At 36.4% G+C, this 21,805-nt stretch overlaps 2 protein-coding genes across 6 annotated transcripts in view; both read left to right on the top strand.

Annotated features, from left to right (window-relative positions):
* rnf220b (ring finger protein 220b) overlaps positions 1–14,292 on the top strand; it is a 37,060-nt gene extending 22,768 nt beyond the window's left edge. The window contains exons 3-16 of one of the 4 annotated variants that reach the window (XM_084389198.1): positions 1,021–1,147; positions 2,683–2,728; positions 2,817–2,909; positions 3,770–3,812; positions 4,815–4,919; positions 5,784–5,827; positions 6,240–6,351; positions 7,121–7,228; positions 7,321–7,420; positions 7,513–7,565; positions 9,270–9,348; positions 11,562–11,670; positions 12,743–12,817; positions 12,978–14,292. In XM_084389198.1, the coding sequence (XP_084245324.1) occupies positions 1,021–1,147; positions 2,683–2,728; positions 2,817–2,909; positions 3,770–3,812; positions 4,815–4,919; positions 5,784–5,827; positions 6,240–6,351; positions 7,121–7,228; positions 7,321–7,420; positions 7,513–7,565; positions 9,270–9,348; positions 11,562–11,670; positions 12,743–12,817; positions 12,978–13,049 (1,166 nt within the window). In that variant the 3' untranslated portion in view covers positions 13,050–14,292. The remainder of the gene's footprint in view (positions 1–1,020; positions 1,148–2,682; positions 2,729–2,816; positions 2,910–3,769; positions 3,813–4,814; positions 4,920–5,783; positions 5,828–6,239; positions 6,352–7,120; positions 7,229–7,320; positions 7,421–7,512; positions 7,566–9,269; positions 9,349–11,561; positions 11,671–12,742; positions 12,818–12,977) is intronic. The other 3 variants (XM_084389199.1, XM_084389200.1, XM_084389201.1) reach the window with 3 other exon arrangements.
* A 1,112-nt stretch (positions 14,293–15,404) lies between these two features.
* On the top strand, positions 15,405–21,783 carry guk1b (guanylate kinase 1b). Of its 2 annotated transcripts, XM_084388388.1 has the most exons (9): positions 15,409–15,468; positions 17,615–17,730; positions 17,838–17,879; positions 18,139–18,216; positions 20,523–20,619; positions 20,714–20,852; positions 20,936–21,020; positions 21,095–21,180; positions 21,288–21,783. In XM_084388388.1, exons 2-9 carry the CDS (start codon positions 17,619–17,621, stop codon positions 21,318–21,320), a joined length of 672 nt encoding a protein of 223 aa, XP_084244514.1. In that variant the 5' UTR covers positions 15,409–15,468; positions 17,615–17,618; the 3' UTR covers positions 21,321–21,783. The 2 variants fall into 2 exon arrangements, with proteins under 2 accessions (XP_084244515.1, XP_084244514.1); XM_084388389.1 differs by lacking the exon at positions 18,139–18,216 and having other exon boundaries at positions 15,405–15,468.
* The last annotated feature ends 22 nt before the right edge of the window (positions 21,784–21,805 follow it).

Genomic DNA, 21,805 nt, shown 5'->3' on the forward strand with positions numbered 1-21,805 from the left:
TCAGCATATTAGAATGATATCTTGAAGGATCATGTGACAGAACAGTGGAGTAATGGTTGCTAAACATTCTGCAGGTATATTATTACAGTTACTTTAAGTTGTAATACAATTTTACAATATTACTGTGTTTTTGATCAAATAAATGTAGCCTTGGTGAGCATAAGAGACTTCTTTCAAAAACATTAAAATCTTACCAACCTCAAACTTTCAAATGGTAATGTAAATTAAATTAGTTAAGGTAAAAAACCTTTCAGATTTGTATTTCCTAAAAATAACTATTACTGTTACTATAAATAACTGTGCACTATTAACAGTATTTAGGAATATAGGCTTTTATGATGCAACATAAAATAATAAAATGACTCATTTCTTTTGTTTTTAGATTAAGCAATTTATAGCTACACCTTGGTGTTCAGATTTTGTTCTGTGTATATTAATTAAGGCAGTGTATCCATGTTAAGGTTTAACATTATCATTTTGGAATTTCTCTCAAATGCCCCCCATGAGAGACTCTCCAGCAGGAGGGAAAAAAGACACGCTCATCCCAGAATCAAATCAAATTCCTTTTATCATCTTGTTATTTGCAGACGTTATCTGTGCAGGTAATGCGGTTATAAATTCAATTTGGGCCTTGGGATTTCATTGTTTACTGATGTTGGTTGCCTTTAGGCAGAGATGCAAGCAGTTAGTACTCGTCTGTGAATTTATTTGAGCTGTCCCGTAGATGAAATTTTAAAAGAGATGGGACTCGCAGGGGGGCCGACTGACACTTTCTCAAGGGCATGGCTGCAAGCAGCGCTTACATGCAGATCCATGTTTTATTCAGATCTGTTTGCTTTCATTTGGCCACTTGTAAGCCTGTGATGGCTTTGCTATGAGACGGGTACTGCTACTTGATGTCTCTGCTGTCAGTTGACTGACAAGCTTTATTTAGATAACACTAGATGATGTTTATTATTGAAAAGAATTCTCTTTATTGCTCATTGTAGGTTTATAATGATAAAGCATCTGTCTCTCCAGGTAAAGTGAAGGGCCTGTATGACACTCAGACGCCCATGTGTCCGATCTGTCACGCTGTGCTGCGGCCAGGAGAGCTGCAGGAACACATGGAGCAGGAAATGGAGCGTCTAATGCAGCTGCACAATAGGTACGCACTCCACACCTGAAACAGTCTCTTCAATTTTCTTTTTGTTTCCTGATTCACAATCATTATTTTTACCCATTTTATTTTGTAGTGGTGCTTGAATGTATTGTTGCCATGAAACAACACTTATTTATTAGTTTATTTATTAATTCAAACCATATAGAAATAGATCAGTTATTTTGTTTTATTTCAAAAAAGATTTTTAAATAGAGCAAGAAAATAAAATATAGCATCCCAGTGCTCTCCCAATTTTTGTGGTTCTTAAATGTATTTTCTTGCCATAGTCCAAAATCCATATAAAAAATTAATTTATGTATTTATATAAACTATATAGAAACAAATCCATCCATTCACTGATAGTGGAGGTAAATAATGTATTTTATTACTTATTTTTATCTTATTTATAATAAATAAATATTTAAGTAGAGTAAAAAATAAATAAATAGAATATCCCAATGCTGTCTGCTATCACACTCTTTTATTCCCCCCTCATTCTCCACCTGTTCTTCTCATGGAAATGGGAAAAATGAAACCTGTCATGTTCCTCTAATGAACATGATACAATCCATATAATGACTGAGACAATCAATAATCTATCAACCTCCCTCTGCTTCGCTCATGTCTTCTTTTGTTTCTCCATCCGTCCGGCTCAATCAGAGATCGTCAGCCGATCAGTCGAGGGTTGATTTGATTTTTTTGAACTGCCTCAGTCTCTTTGTATCGGCCGGGACATGTAGACAGTAAAGTGCCGCTGACAGTCAGCATGCTCTTCTGTCACTCTAACTCAAATCTCATCCAGGCTCATGAAAATGCATCGCCGCCCATAGTAAAGAAATCAAAACTGGAGACAAGAGCCGGAAAGATGGAGGAAGGGCAGATTTAAAGCAGATTGAGACACTGAACGCACGCACGCACACATACGCACGCACACAAACCCTGTAGCCTGTCCCTTCCAAAGGCACATTAAATGCTTCCAGGTCTTGATGGCATATTTATCTACAGCCTCTGGGCATGTGCACCATGCCTCCACCCCTCTCCCTGTCTCCTCCATCATTGCAACATCACAAATTACAAGCTGTTACATTGTTCCTGACATTTCACAGCTAGTCAAGCTCAAGGCAGTCCTCGCGAAAATCATAGCAAGCTAATAATGCGTTTCTTCAACATTTGCTATCAGCATCAGACGAGGCAGGGCGGCACATTAGCCACTCTGAACACATGAAAGATTTCTCCAATAAAGAAATTATAGCCATAATCTGCTTAGTGACAGAGCTGTGGACAGTAATTGTGTCAAATTGAACTTGGCCCCAGGGTGTGTTAGAGCTATCCTGCCGTACAGAACCCGAATGGAGACAGCTTTATAAATATATTATTTTTATTTGACTGCGAAGGAAATGTTGTATGCGACCTGATGCCTCGTTTCTGAGCAGGTTTGCGTATTCTGATTCACACTTTGTGTTTAAACCAAGGCTGAGTTTTGTTGGTAATGGGATTGTGGTGATGAAATATGTGTTAATAACACTCTCTCCTGTTTACAGTCAGGGTCCCGCGCAAAAGGAGTGTCTTGCTGCTATGCCGCCCAAGGTACATTCTCTCCAATGTACTTCACAACACTTGTTATATACAATTTATTTATCTCTACAGGCAATAATAACCACTCTACCTCTCTCAGTCTTTGTTTTCTATGCACATAAAGAGAGAGGGTTCCTCTTCTGCCTCCTCTCCACGTCCTGCTGATGAGGCTGTGCACTCCGACAGGTACCAGGTGAGCACAAAATGCACGTTATATATGTGTCTAGCAGCGTTAGCTTGCACTTCTCTTGAGGAGCATACTGAACTTTAATTAATTACAGGTTTAATCAAACTCATTTAAGTGTGGACTTTACCCATTCCAAGACTACATGTCAATCAAATGTTTGAGACAGCCCTCAGTGTAGTGCTGCCATCTTCTGGACTTTAATTGAATTTAAAATAATGTTTCTGTTCTAAAATAAATAAATAAAGACTTTTTAAAGACTTTTAGAATTTTGAATATTTCATTTAATTGGGAAAAGTATAATTATGTAATTGATAAGAAATAAAAGCAAAAATGTATATTTAATTATAAAATGTAATTCTAATTTTAATTTAAAAATTAATCTAAATAAGATCTAAATATACTCTTATAGTGAGTAAAACATGAGCTGTAACAAAACCATACAATAAAACTAACAAATTAAATATTGTCCAGATTATATATATAAAAAAAAAAATTTAGGTTTAGTGCAATGACAAAATAAAAGCCTATTATTATTTTTCAAACAATGTTGTCCTTAGACTTACTATTTTTACCATTTTTTGCACAGTATAAATTGGTCTTCACATTTTAGGCTTTCAGAGGATCATCATATTTGGGAGTCCTTAGCATCAAAAAGATTCAAAACACCTGACTTATATAATCATTAAAGGGAACTGATGTTGTCGATGAATTGATCAAATGTTATTCATAACCTGACATTTGTGAAACTAAATATTCAATGAGAAAAATTATTTTATCATTCTTTTAAAAAAACTCTTTAGTGTAAATTTAGGTATTGAAATGATGGGTATTAAAGTGTCCCTTTTCTTCCTCTTTTTTAATTTCAGACATTTTTGCGAGTACGAGCAAACAGGCAAACAAGACTCAATGGTACGTTTTCAATGACTGTCAGTAATATTCTCTCTGGATTTCTCTCTTTTTTTATTTTGCATTTTAGTCATTGCCTATACATGCAGGGTCATAGACATGCATTAAGAGCTTGGATCTGACCAAATTCATATTTCTCTATATGAATATTAAATAATTCAAAAAAAGTTTTATTCCATAAATTGATGTTTATAATGAAATCATCAATCTTTGAAACTCATTCTCATGATCACAAATTGTCCCCGGATAGCACTGGTACACTTTCAGTCTTAAGGCCCTGACACACCAAGCTGACGTTTGGGCCTTTGTTGAGCGTCGACTGGCCGCACGATTCGCACTAGTCGAAGCCCGTTGGGGGCGTTTTGGCCGATTGAGCATGTTGAATCAGCGTCCGTCGGCATTGGTGCCGTTGATGAGAGAGAGAACTCTGATTGCCTGTTCTGCTTAGCGAGCTAGTCTAAAATGCAAAAGAGAATAATAGCAAAAGTGATGAAAGCGAGCAAAGAAGTCAAGACGGCACAGACAGAAGGCTGTTCTAAATTGACATCATCTTACCTGAGCACTACACTGCGTGAATATTTTCATTATAACATGAACTGTCTGGAATGAAGCAAGTGATCAGTGTGATTGATATTCAAAATGGTAAACAAGCTTTGTTTACAGTTTGCATGTCTGCAGTCCTAGTTTCAGTTTCCCTTTTTGAATGACGAATATGGACTATTGGTGCCTGCTGATATAGACAGTTATTTTCTTAAACGCAGGCGCAGAAGGCACATGCTAGTTGGCAGTCGTCTTTAGTCTTTGTATTGTGGTCAAGGGGCAGCTTTTTGACCGAGACGCAGCCGACGAGAGGCGACAACTCAGTCAGCTTTCATCACCGCTTGTTCTTTGGCTTGGTGTGTCACAGCCTTTAGTTCAAACAGTTAAAGCACCACCCGACCTTTGACCTAGCACCCTCACAAGCAGAGCAGATTATTGACCTTTGACCTTTTGATATGTTAACAGTTAAGGAGCTCTGCTGGTGCAGGTGCTACGCCAAACAGAAAGTGAAATCTGTTCATGTTTGGACTGACTATGGATTCCCACATGTATCTTCTTGCCCACTGTCTGGTAAGATATTCTCCACACATGCCACGCAACTGCCATATTTAAAGAGGCTTTATCTTCTAATCAGCACTGATTTAAAATAATCGTTCAAGGAGCAAATGACTGTAGAATCATGAAATGCTTAAAATGATATACTGTTTAATGCAATATTACGCCATTGGCACAGTAATACTCAGAGTATTAAGTCTTTGTACTGTGAAATATTTGTACTCTATCATGTTGAATTTTTGGGTCATTTATCAGGACTGTTAATTTTTATGTTATTTCATTAACATCTAAAAAAGGTGCACTGGAAGATTGGTCAAAACTAATTGATCAGATTCTCTCTCTAATTAATGATCCTCTCTGCGTTATGGTCAACTTCACTGTGATTGTAACAGGCTCAGCTCTGTTTCCACTGTCCTTTTTGACTATATCATGAGCTGAGGCTCCTAAAGATTAATGTCCCTTAACATCATTAGAAGCTCAGCAAAACAGAGATTTTAATGGAGTGGTGGATACCGTTCCACCATCCTGAATTTTACTTCCTGTGTGTGTGTGTGTGTGTGTGTTCGAGAGAAGGAGATTCAGAGAATTCTGGAAATCTTTTATGTCTTTATTTTATAATCAGATAAACAGATCAGTCCAATTCCCTTGCCATTTATTTATCTTTTGTAGGCCACAGAGGCCTTTCTGTCTTATCAGTTTATGTCAGCTTGAGATCGTATATATTTCCATCATAAAACTGCCAGTGGAGAAAAAAAACAAATCAAAAGAATTGATTTATGCTTCATTTTTTCAGATAAGGTAATATGAAAAGTGCCATGCATCACAAAAAAAGCAGTTTTTTTCATTTTCATTTTTCATTTTCTTTTCTTTTTTTTACAGCACGCATTGGGAAACTGAAAAGACGGAAAGCAGAGGAAGACCAGGTGTGATGGAAATGCAGCTCATTTGTAATTGTGCATGTGTTTATAGGTCTCATTCAAAACAATGAACCTTCCTTCCCCTGTAGTCTGTAGTTCCTCTAGATCTGCTTTCACTGACAGATCACAGGCTGTTTGTGATGTCTGTATTTGACTGACAGCCGGCAGAAGACATGCCGTCAGCTCTCCTGTTCTGTGAAGTCAGCCGTATGATGTATAAGACATGTAGATGTGTCCAGAAGGATCAGACAATCTATATACCTGCATGTGAAATGTCTGTTTCTTTTTATTTTCCGTTTCTTTCAGCTGAAAACTAATGCCAAGAGGGCATTCAGGGCAGGTAGCAGATGAAAGCGGTGTCTTGAGGCTGGTGGAGACATTTTCACCATACATGCTGATATGTGTGTGTTTTCAACAGAGAGATGGTGTTTGTGTTGTTGAAAATGGCTCCATGCTGTCAGCCGGGAGGGAGTTTGAATGGGCCGAACAGAGAAGAATACAGATGGTTTCTGTTCTCAGAGGCTTCAGAGGTACAAAACACACAAACGCTGCACAGCAATTGAACTACACACTAAATACTAAATTCAAAGAGTAAACGTTTAGAAGGAGTGAGTTACTTTCAGTTTCCAGTGGAGGAGCCAGCGTGTTGTAGACAGCGCCTAAAGGCTGCAAAGAATTGTAAATACGGAGAGAACGCTGCAACAGAAACTCTGAAAAACCTCAGTGTTTGCAGTCAACATTTCAAACTGGATGACCACGAACCGAACACAGAATTTTAGGCCAATCGGAGGGGAAAAAATGCCGTTCCGTCAGTTCCAAAAATCTGTACATTTACACTTTAAGAGCTGTTCAGTCTTGAAATCAAATGATTAAAAAAATCCATTTGTAGAGTTACTGCCTATAAACAGCGTACCGAATATAAAAGCAGCTCACTTGGTTTTGCAACAGAGCTTGTGTGTGTATGTGTGTGATTAGTTCACAACAGACACGTGAGGTAATGGGAGTGGGGTTATCCTCTTGAGAATGAGATTACTGTAAAAGAACTTAGCCAGGGGTCAAAAACAGAGACAGAGGCGATCACAAAGAAATCAGAGGCCATACAGACCCTCACGTCCTTATAAACACTTTTGATTTTATTAACACTTTGCAGTTCATCAGTAGTGCACATTTGTATCTCAAACTATTTTTAAAGTACAGTGTGTACAAGTACCAAAGGAAATCCATTCCTTTGGTACTTGTTCTGTAATAAGGCTTTGTGTTTCCTGTCATTTAATGAACGCTTATTTTAATTGTCTTAAGGTTTGGTGAGCAGCACATTGAAAGAGCACCAGGACAGCGATGTGGATCTGGACGTAGACGGTGATGATACTTTGGAGTATGGAAAAGCCCAGTATCCTTATTTATGCTGTAAGATTGGCACAGCAAGGAAGTGCATTGATTCTTTTTTTCTTTCCTTTTTTTGTGAAAGCGTTTTTTTATAATAAAAAATGTTTCCTCAGCAAATGATCGCAGATACACAGAGGCGGATGTGATTCCCTGTTCAGGAAATGAACCCAGAGATGCAGAGGAGAGACAGGCGTTAAGAGGAGCTGTTTTAAAGTATGCACACACACAAACAGCACACATTTTATTAGTGCTTCCAACTACTTTATCAATACTTAGTTTCTTGTTTGTTTGTTTTGCTCTGAAAGTGGAGAGACAGTCAGCCGGTTATCTCCAGAACAAACCAAGTCTGCAAACTCAGGTGAGCCAAGAGTAGTTGATGTCACTCTAATTCAGATCTTTATTGTTTTTGTGCCAGGTGTAAATGCAGCTTTAATGTAGTTCGCTTCTTTTTGGGTGTACTACTACATTTTGGCGGCAGGACTGGTGTATTAGCCTGCTGTAACTTTAAGACCGGATTTATGGACCCATTATACTGTTACACATGCATTTTCTTTCTCAGCTGTTTATGTTCACTTAAAACATAACTGACTGTGTTTACATACTCCCCAACACTGGCATTTTGTCATAATTTTGTGTGTATTTGACTGTTTAAGTGCAAAAAGAACTCAATTTAGTACTGAGAGGTGGCTTTACGTGCACATACTTTGAGTTTGAGCTCAGAATCTGCAGGAATGAGTACAATTATACGTGCAATCCCACGCTGAAATTCAAGACCAACACCAACAATATTCATCCGGAGCAAATTAAATGAGTGAGTGAGGGGAGGCGGGTTTGTGTGTCAACTCGCTGTCCGAGAGAAGAGAGAGCAAGAAAGCCAGCTGGTATTGTGCATCTATTCTGCGGAAAATGAGTATTGGAAGAGTTTGAGATATTTTAGCATCAATATGTAATCGAAGAATCGATATTTTTGCACTTAGTTTATTATTCCAGATGCCTATTTAAAAGACTACAATTGAAAAATGTATATGTAAAATTCAAGCCGCCAAAGTGGCTTGTAGGAATTACTGCATTACACACCAGTGCAGGTGTTACTGTCAAGTCCTGTTATATACAGTGTGTGTATATACAGTGCAATGCATAAGTGAATACACCCATGCTAAAGTTGACTAAAAAGAGGAATAAAAAATCATATTTTGGAAATTGAACTTAATGCCTTAATTTAAAAAATTAGGAAAAATCCAACCTTTAAGGACACCAATTTTCTTTGTGAATGAATAATGTATCGTAAATAAATAAATCTTCTTCCTTAAAATACAGGGTGCATAAGTGAGTACACCCCTATGTTAAATTCCCATAGAGGCAGCCAGATTTTTATTTTTAAGTATTTTTTTTAAAAAAAAATTCGGATACTATGCATCCTGATAAAGTTCCCTTGGCCTTTGGAATTAAAATAGCCCCACATCATCACATAGCCTTCACCATACCTAGAGATTGGCATGGTTTTATTTCAGTTAGCCTAAAAGCTAGTTTGATTTGCATTGAGAGATGATCTTATGGAAAGTACCCCATGCCAATCTCTAGATATGGTGAAGGCTATGTGATGATGTGGGGCTATTTTAATTCCAAAGGCCAAGGGAACTTTATCAGGATGCATAGTATCCTAAAAACTTTTTAAAAAAAATACTTAAAAATAAAAATCTGCCTGCCTCTATGGGAATTTAACATAGGGGTGTACTCACTTATGCACCCTGTATTTTAAGGAAGAACATTTATTTATTTACGATACATTATTCATTCACAAAGAAAATTGGTGTCCTTAAAGGTTGGATTTTTCCTAATTTTTTAAATTAAGGCATTAAGTTCAATTTCCAAAATATGATTTTTTATTCCTCTTTTTAGTCAACTTTAGCATGGGTGTATTCACTTATGCATTGCACTGTATATATATATATATATATATATATATATATATATATATATATATATAAATATAATAGTGACAATAAAAAGAACCTATATATATTGCATAAATGAAATAAACAATGGTGTTCCTTGTCTGCAGAAGATCCAACTACAAGTAATGGAGACAACAATACAAGCACAACATCTACAAGAACCTGCAAGAACAGCGAGTTAGAGGTGTAAGTGTACCTTAAAATCAGCATGAAATGAAAATTCACTGTATCTATTTTTTAAATGCGTGTTATACATCTTATTGTGACCTATTCATCCATGCATGTAACCTTGTAATGTAAATATAACCACACCTTCCAGTTAAAACTAACGACTTTTCTCTAATGACGTATGCCGGACTTCTCCAGTCATTCTGTCTGCTTAAATCCCGCCTGCAAGCTCACATTAATCTGCCTCCGCTTTTGAGTTCAATAGGCACATCTCAAAATCCAATCAACAACCACTGCATAAAACCAAGTCCCCACCCTACATTTTATTCTTTTTCGGCAATCCATTTCACACAGATGTATGTCACACCCACAATATGAAGAAAAAAACTGTGGCTACTTCACCTTCATCACAACTTTAATGTACACTTTAAAATGCATTATTTGGGTATACGTCATAACATTTTGCTCATTACAGAACACAATAGCAAAGCTATTAAAATGGAAATTGTTTGAAACCAATCCTAATTGACTGAATTGTTATACAAACACTGTTGGAGCTTTGGCGTAACGGTTTGTGCACATAGGTTATGATTTAACATCCACTCTCCTCCATCCTCCTCTCTCCCAGCCTCTCCAACATCCATGTCATTTTCTTGGAAGAGATCTCTGCTGGATCATGATACAGCACTTCTTAAATCCTGTTGGGAAAAGAGATTTGAACTTTTTTCTGTGTGCACTGGAACAGATTTTTATACATTACTAATCGTGCAACTGAGGTCAAGTTTGCTCATGGAAGGAAGGGACACATGAGGAATTACACATGGTTGACCCATTCAATAAGAGTCTCACAAATCAGTTCTTTCTCAGCGGGGTCACATAATGGCGAGTCCACTGAAGCGTGTTTGACTTACGTTTCGGAGTGAATCATTAATCAGCTTGATTGATCCATTTATCAGTCGAGGAGTGTCAGATTGCAGGGAAACTATGAAAGACTTTTTAATGATTCTAAATGTATTATGTGGCAGTGATTTGTATATATATATGCATGTTCACCCACAGGTTAGAGATGTTGCTGCATCATCACTATTAAAACAACAAGGCCTCTCTCTCTCTCTCTCTCTCTCTCTCTCTCTCTCTCTCTCTCTCTCACACACACACACACTATTATATTTATTATATTATATTAAATTATTTATAGGCCTATTGTATATTCCATTGTCCCTCATGAATGGCTAGCAACATTTAATGTTAGTTGAAATAAATACATAAATATCTATCTATCTATCTATCTAGATCTATACAGTATATATATATATATATAAGTCTGTACTTCTGTAGATTTCTGGTTTGCAGCATGTTTTTGTACCTGATCCGTCACCACTCTCCAATAGGTATTTAGCCCGAGGACGAGAGCAGTTATTTCATATTTCCACCAGACAGCTACAAGAGGAAAAAACAGCATTCATTATGCTTATATTTGGCGGCTATTACATGAGGCATTTTTGATGGATCACTTAAACCCCCTGCTGTCATAGTTCAATTCCTGGGAGCTGATTAAATGGGGATGCGTTGGCCAGGATGTTCCTACCGGGGATTAGGGGGCTCTGAGCGAGTGTTATTTAATTGTGGGGAAGTGGAAACACTCGAGTGAGGAAGGGTTAGTGAGGCGGGAAGGAGGACCGTTCCTGACAAATGACAGCGCGCCGCGGGGCGCTTGCAGCCCGGCCCTGTGTGGACACGCTAATAAAGCAATTACACTGAGACAATGTTTGCACACTGCGTTGACATGTCTGTCCCTCACCTGCTGTGCCGCTACAAGGGAGCATCTTATGCTTTTTGTGCCCTCAATAAAAGTTATATAATTATATTGTACTTGTAATAGGTCTACAAGTTACCGTACTACAAATTTCTGTTGTTTTTGCTTTCTTTCATTCTTTTTTTTAATTCTAACCAATCAAATTTGGCTAACATTTATTTGAACATACACATATGCAGTGTACGCTCTTCATATTTCACTGTCCGATGTGGCAAAACAATCTAGAGAAGCGCACACTCATGTATTACAACGTTGAATTTGCTTCTTAATGCACCTCATTTAATGATGCAATCTGTCTTCTGATTACCGTTCATGTGTAATTTAGAATTCATAACGTGGCCTTCAGCGACAAAGCCCTCAGCACGCTGTGACTCTCTAATCAATCTCTGATGGATTTGTTCTTTGTTTCGTTTAGCTTATCGGATGACCCCTCCCTCAGTACGCTGGAGGCCCTGAAAACACGGATCAGAGATCTAGAGAAGCAGTTCACACGAGGGGACAGATTCAAGTGTCTCATCTGCATGGTAAGTTTGAGCTTGCTGTTTACACATTAATTCAAAAAGGACAAAAAACATAGTAATAACTAATTGCAGATAAATGTTAATTATATGTATACTTTATATTAATTATTTAAACACTACGGTTCATAAGTTGGCGGTTGTTAAACATTTCTGTCAGGACCTATCGTCAAATACGACTGACAATTAGCAGTTTGGATTGGCGGTATGGTTCTGTTCTGGGCAAGAACTGCAGTCTAGCATGGATAAGAGCAGGGAGAGCAGCAATAACCCCACTTAGGGTAAACAGAACAGAACTAACATGAATGTATTGCAGATTATGTCCATATTTTAATGTACAACATAATTCGGGAATAGGGGAATCAGAATGCCAAATCCTGACTGACTAGAGGAGGAGCTGGGGATGTACAGCAGGAGGGTAATTAGCTCCTGAGAAACACAATAGCTGTTGATAATACTGAAGGAGCTTATATATGGTCGCTGTGATAGACGTCGTGCTGTATTCCTATAGGTAGACGTGGCTAATGCGAGCCTGACTAACGTGACCTGCCAGAACTGACGCTATATGCTTGATTTGGGGGATTTTATGCTCACCAAAGCAGCATTTATTTGACCAAAAATACAGTAAAAACAGTAATATTGGGAAATAGTATTACAATTAATTATTTATTTAAATTTTGTATTTAATCCTGTGACAGCAAAGCTTATTTTTTGTGCAGTCTTCAGTATCACATGATCCTACAGAAATCATTTTTTATTATCTAAAGAAATTTTTATCATCAATGTTGAAAGCATTATGCTGCTTAATATTCTTTGTCTCTACTGTCCCTTGCTGAACAAAAGTGTCAATTAATATTTACTCTTACTGACCCCAAACTCTTTAACAGTAGTGTTAGAGTTTGTGTATGTGTGTATATATAATTAAAAAGATATACTGTTCAAAATTAAGACAGCTCTTTTATTACGCTAATTAAATGTATATAATAATAAAACTTGAGATTAAGCTGATTTAGGTTACATTTGTCTTATTTATGTACATTTATTCTGTAAATATATATTTTTCTCTCTATCTTTTCAGGACTCCTACACTATACCTCTGACCTCCATCCAGTGCTGGCATGTCCACTGTGAGGAATGCTGGCTTCGCACCCTGGTGAGATACACAACAGTATCATACTGTACTTACAAAAGATACACATACTGTACAAAAGATTTTCAGCACAACCACATGACTTGAACAAGTGAACCCTGTGTGTCAGTATCAGTTGTTTTTTGATTGTTAAATTATCTTCATTGGTCCCTCTTTCTCGCAGGGAGCAAAGAAACTTTGTCCACAGTGCAACACTATCACCTCACCCGGGGACCTGAGACGAGTGTATTTATGAAGAGTTATAGCTGTCCTGTCATCTGCCTGTTTGCACTCTACCCAAACGGATCACTTTTACTGAGAAGAACCTTTCTGGGCCCATGCAAAACTTAGAGTACGTCTTGCCCAAAAGAATCATTAAAAAAGTTCCTGTCGGAATGCAAGCCGGTTACATAAGGACCGCTGTGTTCATTGATGAAGTATAAATCTCCACAAATATTGTGCTGTAACAATATTGTAAGGACAGTAAAACTGATCACAAAAAGTTGTTTTTATGTACAAAACCTTGTTTTATAAAATATTGTTAAGTTATTCTCATAGAGCAATCTGTCCTATAGTTTTGTGAATGTTTACACTGAAGAACTCTTTTCTAATTTGGATCTAGCAGTGTTGATATATTCAAAATGGTAAGCAGTTAAACATTTGAATCATTCATAAACTGTGTTTTGTGTAGAATGTGCAAAAGAGCAATGAATCTTGTACATTTATTATCCATAGTTATGTAACTGTAATTTAATAGTGAATGGGATCTTTTAAATATGGTTTAAGATAAATTATCATTTTAGCTGATACACGTGATATAGTGTAATAGTTTATTTCATGCATTTAAAAAACATTATTGTGTAAAATCTCAAAGACAAGACACTGAACATGATGCAAAATTACAAAGCCATGGATAAATAAAATTAATTTTTACTACAAGGTTCGGCAATAGATATTCTGAGTTAAGTTAGTTCCCTGTATATTTTCAAAATGTTCTCTTGTTCTTCAACTTTGATCTAAGACGCCGTGTAGATGTAATTGTCTACATTCTTGTAATGAACTACACTGATATTTGTATTGATATATATTGTACTGTATGTACAGCAGAGTTGCATCAAGGAGCTTCCCTCCCTTAGTAGGTGTTGATTCCTAATGCAGTATATGGACATTGAGGTTGATCTCTGCTTATCCTTCACTCCTCCCAACTGCCAAGCAGAATAAAGGTCTCCTGACACTGAGTCACTATAGGCTATGACATTAGTACTCAAGGAGCTCATATCAGAACTAACAGAAAAAGAGTTTCCTTTGTGGTATTTTAGCAATAGTTTTGTTACTAGACTCTCTAGTCAAGATACAACAGGTAACTGAAAGATCGTAAAGCACTTTTTGATAGAACTTAAATAGAATGAAACACAAAACCAGCTTTGTTTTACGATCATGTATTTTGTACAGACTCATCTGTTTTTCTTTGACAAATAAACTAAACTAAAGTTATTGTCTAACAAATGTCATTGCTGTGCCCTAAAATGGTTTTCAACATATCAGACATGAGTCAGCACCATCACTGGACCTAATGACAGCATTTGGCAGATGCTTTTATTCAAAGCTAGTACTCACATTGCATTATTATGTATACATTTGATCAGTTAATGCATATCAAAACCATTGTGGCATTGCCTGCACTGCTAGAGACACTATAGTAACCTCAGCATTTCCTCTTGCCCTTCAGTCTATTTATCGCATCACAAGTATCTTACCACCTGGCCAGTTCGTTATAGACATTCTTAAAGATGCCTTTAATGAATGACCTCATAAAAGGATGTCTGGCTGATGTCCTGACATATCTCTAATTAGCAGGAGTATACGGACACTCGTGTGGATTTAGGTTAGCATTGGATTAGCCCAGCCATGTGTCTAATGCAAAGGAAGGTACCTTCTGCACCACTCTTACAGTGTATTGTACCAAAACTCCCTAATGAGACAAAACACACACACAAAAAAAAATCCTAAGGTGTGGGATGTTTATACTTCCGGTCCCAGCGACACTAACTAATGAAATGATTTTCAGACGTTTTGCAAGGGATATCTTAGAACAGAGAGCAGAAATAGCATGACTACTAATGAGCAGCCATTAGGAGGGAGATTTATGGAGAAATATGCAACTTTATATGACTGTCAACTGCGTGGAAAGCCGTAATCTATTTCTTAAATAATATTTGTAGTTGTCTATGCATTGTATTATATTGTGGATAGTGTAATATCAATATTTATATAATATTAATAATAATTTAACATTGCATTTTGTGTCTTTCAGTTTGATAGATCAGAACTCAATGGTTGGTGAATTCCATATTGTCTTGAAATATAAGCACACTAAATATTTCTCAGGCTGTGTGTTAATCACATAGGATTTGACAAAAATCTTTTGAACATTTTCACCATTATTGCTCAGGAATAACAAGTGATTAATAAACTATTAAAGGCTTTTCAAAGTTTAGTATGATTAGTAACCCGCTATCATTGTCATAACAACAGATACACAAGACCTGCGATTTGATTGGCTGAGAGTCAACGGAGGAGGTGGTAATTGTAGCTGGCAGTAAGCTGTGGCAGTTAGTCAGTTAGAAACACTCACTTACATAGTATCACTTCACCTTCTAACCTACACAGACAAGGTAAGAACAGGTTTTTTTTTTTTTTTTTTTTTTAATCTGGTGTTCAAAATTTAGAGGTCAAAATGTATGGTTTATTGTGATGTAAATTAAGGTATTAAAAATGCATGAAATATGTTTAATCTGAAAAGAATTACCAGACACACACATGTAATGTTTTTTTTTTTTTGCTATTCTTTTATGTATAATTTGTTGTTAAAAGCGTGTTGAAAGCATATTCATTTGTATTCATACATTAGTCAAAATATCAAGTCTCAAGGAGGTCCATAACAGGGATTTTTGATAGAATAAACAGAGAGAAGTCAACGTGAGAACCGCTAGGAGACAACTGTATGTTTATTTAGCGTTTTCCCAGATCAGATTGTGTGTCCAGTTAGTTTGTTTAGTCTCCCGCAGAGTCCCTAAAAAATGGACCGGACATGATTCAGACATTGAAGAAAACATTGAGACAGGCATCAGGTCACTGGGCCTTTGTCATTTGGCTTATGCTGGGTAATCCTCTTCATTGGCCCAACCTGACTTCATTAAGACATTTTCGTGGTACTTGACATTAACATGTGAATCCTTTGCTATCATCTAAATCATGTAAATACTTAGCAAAATTGCATTAAAGACACATTCTTTTTTTTAAATATAGGTTTTTATCTGTTTTGAGCTGCCCAGAACATCAACAAATTTGACATTTTTAAAGTTACGTTAAAGACGCACTTACATGCTTCCATTCTGCTTTATAAACTATGCAAAAAATAAAAAATAATAATAAAAATAATATTTCTTAGAAAATTGGGAAATTGTCTTATTCTGTTTTTCTTCATCTGTCCTGCTCTCCATTACAAGGCCCAGTCCACTGACCTTAAAACAGAATCACTAATCACCCGGATCAGTGGATTAGTTCCTGAGCTTCTCTGTTGGAGAGACGCAGCCGTGCAATAAGCTCAGTGTCTGTCCATGTCAGCTTCTCTAGCTTACAGCACTCTCTCTCTCTCTCTCTCTCTCTCTACTGGGCACCAAGAAAAAAGCGTCCTGCTTGACCTAATCCATGTTCAATATGGAAGTTTTTTTTTTTTTTTTTATGTGATTTAATAATAAAGATTTTTATATACTTTTAAGTATAAATTACTCTTAAATACATCTTTTATAGCACTAAATGTCAGATTGTAGCATGCTACAGTATATCTCTAAAACTATTATTGAATTCTGATAATTTCATAGTCACAAAATCCTCATTGCAAGTGAACCCATATTTAATGTATTCTATTTTACATTTTCAAATGTAAAACATTTACTTGTTTAGGTTTTTGGCAATGAAGACATGTCACGCAACCTGTCCAAATCTAATTTGGCTGCTTGGTATAGTGACAGATGGAATGATGACGAAATACAGTAGAGTTCGCCAAAATACTGTATAGAGTCTGATTGGATGAATGTCTTTTGATGTCAAAAGATATGGGAAGTATTTCACCTCAGTTGTAAAAGTTGATTTGCCTTTTTATTTTGCTCTCCTGTTTATGTAATATTGATAGCATTTGTTTGCATTTAATTACGCTACCATTCAAAAGTTTGGGGTCAGTAAGATTTTTTATTATTTATTAAGTTTAAGTTTAAATATAATGTATAATATTACAATATTCTTCTGTTTCAAATAAATGCTGTTCTTTTGAACTTTCTAATCATCAAAGAATCTTGAAATATTAATATCTGGGTTTCCAAAAAAATATGAAGCTGTTTTCAACATTGATAATAATAAGAAATGTTTCTTATTAACCAAATCAGCATATCAGAATGATTTCTGAAGGATCATGTGACTCTGAAGACTGGAGTAATGATGCTGAAAATTCAGTTTTGCCATTACAGGAATTTTATTTTGTAATAATATTTCACAATATGACTGTTTTTACTGTATATTTGATCAAATAAATGCAGCCTTGATGAGCATATTTCATATTTCTTGGAGAGAAACATTATTTACATTTTTTTGAATGTATAAAACATTTAAAAGTTTTTCCATAACCCTAGAACAGACTTGCGACTCATTGAAATGTTGTGTATTTACTGACCAAAAATCAAGTCAGTGAAAGGTCAGCATATCATACAGTAACCAACATGTCACATGCACACAACACATGCATCTGTTTTGATTCTCTCACAGAGAAATGTCAGGACCCAGGCCTGTAGTTCTGAGCGGTCCATCGGGAGCTGGGAAAAGCACCCTGTTGAAGAGACTCATGAAGGAATATGAAGGGGTTTTTGGATTCAGCGTCTCTCGTATGTATCAGCATTACGGACAGATTATAGACATCAAAAGACGAGTAACCAGATGCCAAGAATTCTGAATGAATAGTTTGATAACTTGAACTCCCTTTTTTCTGCAGACACCACCAGAAATCCTCGGCCAGGAGAGGAAGATGGAAAAGGTAGGGCAGGATTTCCACTTCACAACCATACCAATTGAAAGGCTTGCTTTATCAGTGAAACAAAAAGCCCCACCCCCACCCCCCCATCCCTAAATTCCCATTCAATTCGAAAGGTCCTCTTACCCAAAACTGTCTTACTCACACTCCTTTGCTGCTTCTTACTCCCAAGTGAACTGTTTACATTCATTTCCAAACATATCGCCACAGGGGTAAATTTCTCTTTTTATTCCCCAATGTGCCTTTGTTGTTTTCTCTATAGGGCTGAATTGTCTCCCAATGCTTCTGGGGGCTACATTACTTCCTGTAGCAGACATCCTATCCTCTGTGTCATCTGAAGGTGTAGATTTGTTTTGCATTTGGTTATCACTGATTATTCACATATTTAATGTGATGAGAGAGTAATGGGGGTTACTTTCATACTTTCTCAAATCTAAAACTTTGGAAGTCATTTATATTTTAAGCCAAAATGACAGCAATGATTGTTAACATCACATGAATGCCAGTGTGCACTTTGGAGTAAAAAGCCTTTGAAAATAGCCCCCTGTGTTCCCTAGTGGTTTTCCATGTGATGTGAACTATGACATCACTTCCCCACACACACACAGAGACAAATCATTAGCATCACAACAACAGAACTTTAAAATTCATTTTTGGGACAGTTGAACAAGTCTAATTGGTAGCCTGGGAAAAAATATATATAACAATATGTATAGCCAATTTAAATCTGTTATAGGTCACTTTAGCAAACTCTGCTTATTTATTTTAATGCAGATAACTTCCCCAGCTATTAGGGGAAATTCAAAGAACTTTTTGGCTAATGTTCTGGCAGGTTTCTTTCAAGTTATGAACCAAAAGTGTTCCAGTAAGGTTAATAGAATATTCGTTCAAAGTTATCTGGTCTTTAATAATGTTAAAGGTATAGTGGAGGATCTTTCCGAATTTTAGATAAGACCCGCCCTCTCCACTTTTTGAATAAGTTTGATTGATTCACCAGAATGATTGACAATTAGGAGGACCAATAGTATAGGTGATCCACCCGGAAGTAAAAAATCCTCCGCTATACCTTGAACACAAAAACATTATTTATTCAACGTTCATGGAGGTTTTTTTCTGAAACTTAGAACATTAGAACATTCAAAAGGAACATTAACGTTTCATTAACGTTTTCATTACTTAATATGAACATTACCAAAGCGTTCTTAGTAGGCGCCCCTACTTATTTTTGTTAGCTGGGTCAAAGGATAGACTGAAAAACAACAGATGAAAAATAGCTTAATTAAAAATATATATTATTTGAGACTTTAAGGTGGAAGATATACGGCATCTAAGATTGTTATGCAACTAACCAACCATTGCTGTTTTTATTTTTTGTCATTCTTATGATGTTTTTCCACAGACAAATGTTGTTATGCTAATGGACATTGCAGTGCTGCCATGGACTATGTCAGTGTTTTGCCCTCCTGTAGCTGTGAATTATTTGTCTTGTGTTGTTGTTGTCTGCAGAATCATTACCGTCCCGCTTTAGATCCCGTCTGATGTGCTGTAGTGGAGTTAAACCATCAGAATGGTACGAATCCAGCAAAATGCAGCACTAGAGCTTTCTCATGGGCTTTACGTGAAGGATTTTGTGTGTGTGTTTGTGATTATAAATTATAAGGGAAACCAAGTTTTACGGTAACACTTCAGAATAATGGTCCGTCATTAATAAGTAACTATGAAGGAAGTAATACAGGACTAATGACTATTAACTAAAATGGAAACAAGCTTAACTAATCATTAAGTAATATCAAATTTAGGAGATAGTTCCTTATTAGGTAAGAAATAATTACTGAATGAGATTGGCATCATTAAGAACTAATAGGTACTAATCACAACATTAATGTGTCTGAGACGTTAGCATTTGTCTTCTTTTACTCTCAACATGGTCTTTAAAATAACGGTCCAGATCACTAGTAGTTCCTTCAGAGTCACTAACACTTGAGGAATTAGTGGTGCATTTTATGACTATTTTCAGAGTAAAAATGATGACTGATTACGTCTCAGACACACGATAATGTTCTTAATAATTTGTCAGTTAGTTAATAATAGTTATTGAGGCAAATCTCATTAAGTAATTATTGATTAGGCCTACCTAATAAGGAACTAAATTTGAAATTAAGCTTGTTTCTGTATTAGTTAATAGTAGTAGCTGAAGTGTTAATGTATTGCTACTCATTAGTACTGCAATACGTCCTGCGTAGTTACTTATTAATGACAGACCATTATTCTGAAGTGTTACCAGTTTTACTCCCACCATTTTGTAAGATATACAGAATGGAGATTCTGAAATAGACATTTGTCGCCCCCTGCTGACCATAATAGAATATTGTTGTTTAGCTGTGAAAAGACTTTAGAATTGTCCGTTTTACTTCATCCAAAAATGTATCATTTAGTAACCCTCTGAAAGTTATTTCTTCCAAATATTTTATTTTAATAGTTTGCTAGTACTTGATCATTTAGAATAGCCTATGTCAAATAAAACTTTCAGGTCATTTGATAAGCTAGCAACAGACTGACTGACAATGCTCTAAAGTGCATTTTATTATCTGTCATAATTTGGTTGGTTTTACAATTAATCTTCACTTATTTCTGTCCTCAACCCAGATTACCACTTTGTCACCAGAGAGAACATGCAAGAGGGGATCGACAAGGGCGAGTTCATTGAGAATGCAGAGTTTTCTGGGAATATGTATGGAACCAGGTAGACTACATTTTCTCTGGGAAATCTGATCCTTGTGTTGTTCATAACAAAACAATGAAATGTAATTGCTCATCAAATGTACTGCCACTTGCAGCAAATCATCCATAGAGGACGTTCAGGCACAAAACCTCATCTGCATCTTGGATGTTGACATACAAGGAGTACAAAACATCAAGAAGACTGATCTAAACCCCATTTATATCTCCATTCAGCCACCTTCAATGGAGATCCTGGTGAGTTGATAATAGATCTCAGTTTTATACAGCTTTTAAATGGTCATAAAATACAGGAAGATTTAGAGTATATTTTTGTACAGGAAAAGCGTCTGAGGGACAGACAAACCGAGACAGAGGACAGTCTACAGAAGCGTCTGGAGGCCGCGAGGATTGACATGGAGCTCAGTAAGTGGCACTCTCAGTAAATCAGTTGTGCTTGAGAGAAGACGTTTATTCCCTTGTCGTTTTCTCCTTCGCAGGTAAGGAACCTGGAGTTTTCGATATTGTAATCATTAATGATGACCTGGACGGAGCCTATGAGAAGCTCAAAAGTGTTCTTGTTGAGGTAAAATTATTTCATCTCTGTAAAAAGATTGTGTTGACAGTGACATGCATAATTTGTATTCATTTAATATATAAATAAACAATGAGTTGTTGATTTTTTTCCAACAGGAAATTCAGAAGGTGCAAGATGCCAAGAAATAGGAAAGGACAGACGGGACTTTTTACCTTTTTGCCCGTCAACACAGGACATGAAGCCTTTTTTTCCAGCCTTGTACGGTGCAATTATAGTGTTGGTTCTCATGTTGTACTCTGAAAAGTCGATTGACGTAAAGGGTTAAACATCTCAGTCTCAGTTGAGGACTCATCTCTATAAACTCTCTCAAGAGCATGTGTGCACCTTGTATAACGGAGGGAGAAAACTGTATGGTAACCGAAAATGAGTTGAGTAAGCGTATTGATGACAATAGTTTGTTTATCATCAGCATGTTAGTTCTATAATAGAAAAATGATTGTGTGATTTTTGTAGAGAGCTAAACTACAGCATGTTTGACTCTCAGGTAACAGGTTTAAATGTAGCCTATTCTGTTGAATGGTTAGTTTGAGTTGCACCTCCATGTTTATAAATTTGTGTTGAATAAAAAATTATGTAATTTTTGGTTTAGCTAAAATAAAATATAAGAAAACAG

Source organism: Rutilus rutilus (genome assembly GCF_951802725.1).
Source record: "Rutilus rutilus genome assembly, chromosome: 19".
Classification (NCBI taxonomy): domain Eukaryota; kingdom Metazoa; phylum Chordata; class Actinopteri; order Cypriniformes; family Leuciscidae; genus Rutilus; species Rutilus rutilus.

Coding starts and splice junctions, on each gene's coding strand:
- guk1b (XM_084388388.1), top strand. CDS start 17,619: ATGTCAGGACCCAGGCCTGTAGTTCTGAGCGGTCCATCGGGAGCTGGG. Junction 17,880..18,138: donor AGGAGAGGAAGATGGAAAAG/GTAGGGCAGGAT, acceptor TTTTCTCTATAG/GGCTGAATTGTCTCCCAATG. Junction 21,181..21,287: donor TCAAAAGTGTTCTTGTTGAG/GTAAAATTATTT, acceptor TTTTTCCAACAG/GAAATTCAGAAGGTGCAAGA.